This window comes from Mixophyes fleayi, chromosome 7, assembly GCF_038048845.1.
Source record: "Mixophyes fleayi isolate aMixFle1 chromosome 7, aMixFle1.hap1, whole genome shotgun sequence".
In the NCBI taxonomy this organism is placed as follows: domain Eukaryota; kingdom Metazoa; phylum Chordata; class Amphibia; order Anura; family Limnodynastidae; genus Mixophyes; species Mixophyes fleayi.
Genome location: NC_134408.1, coordinates 151,813,602 through 151,817,805, shown reverse-complemented (window position 1 = coordinate 151,817,805; position 4,204 = coordinate 151,813,602). Strand labels below are relative to the sequence as shown.

Sequence of the window (4,204 nt, the reverse complement as noted above, 5' to 3'; positions counted from 1 at the left end):
TGTGTATATCAACACTATTTCCTATATGATATCATTGCGGTGTATCAACAATATTTCCTATAGACGTCACTGTGTGTGTGGTTTCTGTTCCATACATTTGTGCAATAAGCTGATTAATAGTATTTGCTGCAGACATCCTGGGTATTTTTACTGGTTTCTAGCGGTTACTGTGGAAACTGCGCTAACACGTTCTGTTTACAAGTCAGCGGCCATTTTTATCTCCCAATGAGGCCAATTGTTGTTGGAAGCGCTGTGTATTATACAGAGTCTGATAGGAGGCTGCACTGTGAACGATGCTGCTATTTGCAGTATTACTTTACACTTTCTATACATCACCAGTCCGAGCACGTTTCCTCCTGAAGTTTACGCATAAGAAAAACTCTCCAGACACATCACATAGTAACAAACCGGCTTCTAACGAGCTCTCTAAGAAACATTGTAAACCGTAATGCAGCCATTAAACCCCGTAGCGCGCTGCCTGCCATTCATCACTATTTCCAACACTGATTCTTAAACTATGAAAACTATAAGAACTTTTCCAGAGATCTGCATGGTCCAGAATATCAGATTGTCAGAATGAGGAAATAAAATAAACAGCAAATAAATCGAGCAAAAAGATTTGCATCAAAACTGTGATAAAACAGCTATCGCACCTTTATAGCGGGTACTTATTCTGTGTAATTATGCTCCGTAAAATTAATGTCCAAAAATATGTCTCTAACAGTCTAGCACTTATAATTATTCTTTTGTGAGAATATATATATATATATATATATATATATATATATCTCCTCTATAAAAATGTTCTCTTTCCTCCCCAAAAATCAACATGGACAATGCTATCAGTGCTGTGTGTACTAGATACCACAACTTCCTTTTATTCACCATTATTACATCCACTACGAATGTAATCAATAAAGAGATTGTTACATTGTTGCCGAGCACCCTCCTCGGTCATAAACACAACTCTCAGATTCCACAGATATACATCATCATGGATGTAAATTACAGGTGTGTAGAATACACGGAGGACCTTACAACAGGTACTCTATGAGCCCCAAAGATTGTACAGGTCTTTTTTGTGCAAAACTCCTTCTGCGTAGTGGAAATGGCTGTAACGCCCCTAAAATCGCACTCTTGACCCTTTTATATAATTTCAAAAATCTCACCCTGCAAAATGCCTAGTTTCTATACTGCTTTACAAAACCAGGGGAACCGGATGCGCTCACTCTGCCCAGCTTCTCCCCCTCCGCCGGTGCCAACTTCTCCTCCACTAGCGTTGCCATCTTGCTATACAAACCTATGCGCTGTTACGCAAATTGAGGAGCGGGAGGGACTAAAGCTGACTCTGCACTGCGCCTCGCCATCTTGTCTTGAGTTTACTTCCAGTGTCAGTCATAGATAAGAGAAACGTCTGCACAAGTCAGCAGGTAAAAGGACACATCTGACGCACAGTGTTATAGCAACGCATACTACGCAGAAACAGCATTCCCCTCGTTTGGGTGAGCAAGAAGGCAGCAGGGCAGGCTGGGACTTGCAGTTCCACAAGAGAGCACATATATAATAAAGCGTTAGACTCACACATTGGTGGTGAAGACGCCGTAGATGACGTCTTGCTCCTGCAGGAGGAACGTGCTCTGCAGCTCATTGTAATAAAACGGGATCTCTCCGGAGCGCGAGCAGTTCAGTCTCGCCTTCATAAATGTCGTCCAGGTGTCTTCCAGCAAAAACCGCCCCCCAAAGTCATTCTTACAGACTCTGGCCACACGCGAGTACACCGTCTTCCCGCAGTCGTGTTCCACCGCATTCTCCCGAAAGAAGAAATACGTGAACAGTCCGATGTCGTAGGCAGCCACAAAGTTGGGTTCTGAGTGAAAGAACAAAGTTAAAGTGTTGTGGGATCATATACAGTGAGTGTGATATACACTGTACAGTACATAGTTATACAGTTACATAGGTACATGGTTACCTAGTTTTAGTTACATAGGCGCACTGGCCAGGCCTGATTCATTAAGGAAAGTACAGCAAGGAAAAATGAGCAACTTTGCACCTGGGCAAAACCATGTTGCTTCGGGGGATGGGGGGGGGGGGGGGGGGTAAATTTAAAATGTGATGGCAGATTTATAGGTGGGGTAAGTCATGTCCTAGATCAACTTTAAATTTCAGTGTAAAAATAAAGCTATAAAGTATGTGTGTGCTAGATGAAAAAAAAGCCAGTATTTAACGGATATGCAAAATAATAAACTAATTTGTGTTGTAACATGGTTTGTCCAGGAGAAAAGTTACTCATTTTTTTGTCTTACTTTCCTTAATGAATCAGGCCCTGTATCTCCAGAGCACTTGCAGTGTTCTACTCCGTTCCTGCATAAAATTTCTTCCAAGACGCTCATTATTTGCAGACTGAGCCCAAGCTATACGAGTTGTAATGAGCTCTGTACCAGTGGTAGGCAATATGTGGCTCTCCAGCTACTGTTGAACTACAAGTCTCAGCAGGTCCCTCCAGCAAGAGTTCTACAACAGCTGCAGAGCGCCAGGCCCGCCCTGTATTAATACTCCTCCTTACCATTCAGCCACTTGGAGTTATACTGCGCGGTGCGGAGAGGGGGGATGCTGCCCAGGCTGCGGTAGATGGCTGGGTCCCGGCCAGAGAAGTCAATAACGGTGGCGGCGTACAGCTCTCCCCGGGATGTGATGACGGCGGTGGAGTTGTGACGGGGGTCATAGGGGCAGCGAGCCACTCCGTTTATCTTCTCAATCACTCTGCTAATGTTACCCACCTGGATTACAAAACAGACAGATGTGTGTCACACCCTCCAGCAATGCAGAGGTTAAACTGCCGGACAAGTTTATTATTAATTCCACTTCCCAGGTCAGTAATCTCTTCACTCAGTGATGGATCAGATAAAAGTCACCGTAACAATGTAACATTACATTTAAATAACAGTTCTTTTGAGGTTAATGTGATTTAATCTACTTCAACCAATCAATTCAAAGCTGATTGATTGCTATAAGTAGCATTCACTAGAGTCTTTTAATTAATAGGAACAAAAGCAGACAAGTTCCTGGAATCTATATGTAAACGCTGGAAAATATAATTTTACTAGTCTGCAGCCTATCCAGTCACTAGGAACCAGTGACCTCACTGAGAGTGCAGCCTATCCAGTCACTAGGAACCAGTGACATCACTGAGAGTGCAGCCTATCCATTCACTAGGAACCAGTGACATCACTGAGAATGCAGCCTGTCCATTCACTAGGAACCAGTGACATCACTGAGAATCTAGCCTATCCATTCACTAGGAACCAGTGACATCACTGAGAGTGCAGCCTATCCATTCACTAGGAACCAGTGACATCACTGAGAATGCAGCCTATCCAGTCACTAGGGACCAGTGACATCACTGAGAATGCAGCCTATCCAGTCACTAGGAACCAGTGACATCACTGAGAGTGCAGCCTATCCATTCACTAGGAACCAGTGACATCACTGAGAATGCAGCCTATCCCGTCACTAGGAACCAGTGACATCACTGAGAGTGCAGCCTATCCAGTCACTAGGAACCAGTGACATCACTGAGAATGCAGCCTATCCATTCACTAGGTATCAGAGAGGCATGAGGCACTTGCTAGCTCCCTGTGAATTGATAGGCTGCATATTAGTTCAGCCCACAAATAACTGCCCCATTATCTGCAGGTGCCACATCGACTTTAAACGAGTTATAAAATCCCATCCTGGTGCGTGAACTTACACTGACACTGACACTACCCCTCCTGCACCAGCAGAGCCAAGGAATGTGCAAATCGCTACCATCTAGCAGCCGACTATGTGAGTGACGTGAAAATATACTTCATCAGTATACTCCATCTCCCAGGTGGGAAGACGCCCTCAGGGTGACCCGCTACCGCCCGGGCGACTGCAGACTCTGCTGCAATGGTAACATTTTGCTGTGGCCACAAGCGGTTTTATTTCTGGTTATAGGGAAACACGTATCCCCTAAGCCGCCTCCACACTGCACAGAGAGCCGTTCATTCCTCCTATTATTCTTATCAGTAATCTGTTTATAGGAACCTCATGCTTCCAGAGAGAGGAGGAGGGCGCTGAACAGTTCAATGGAAACAGATGTTCTTCTAGAAACACACAGAGGAGATTTTATACAGTTACTCAGAACTGGCCAAGAATATTCCGCTGACACTTTTCCGCTTTT

The 4,204-nt window shown here is 44.4% G+C and overlaps 1 protein-coding gene across 6 annotated transcripts in view; it reads right to left on the bottom strand.

Moving 5' to 3' along the window:
* Positions 1-4,204, bottom strand: part of SEMA5B (semaphorin 5B) — a 279,879-nt gene that overhangs the window by 62,716 nt on the left and 212,959 nt on the right. For all 6 annotated transcript variants that reach the window (XM_075181160.1, XM_075181164.1, XM_075181163.1 and 3 more), the window contains 2 exons: positions 2,564-2,777; positions 1,582-1,867 (listed from right to left, as the gene is read on the bottom strand). In XM_075181160.1, the coding sequence (XP_075037261.1) occupies positions 1,582-1,867; positions 2,564-2,777 (500 nt within the window). The remainder of the gene's footprint in view (positions 1-1,581; positions 1,868-2,563; positions 2,778-4,204) is intronic.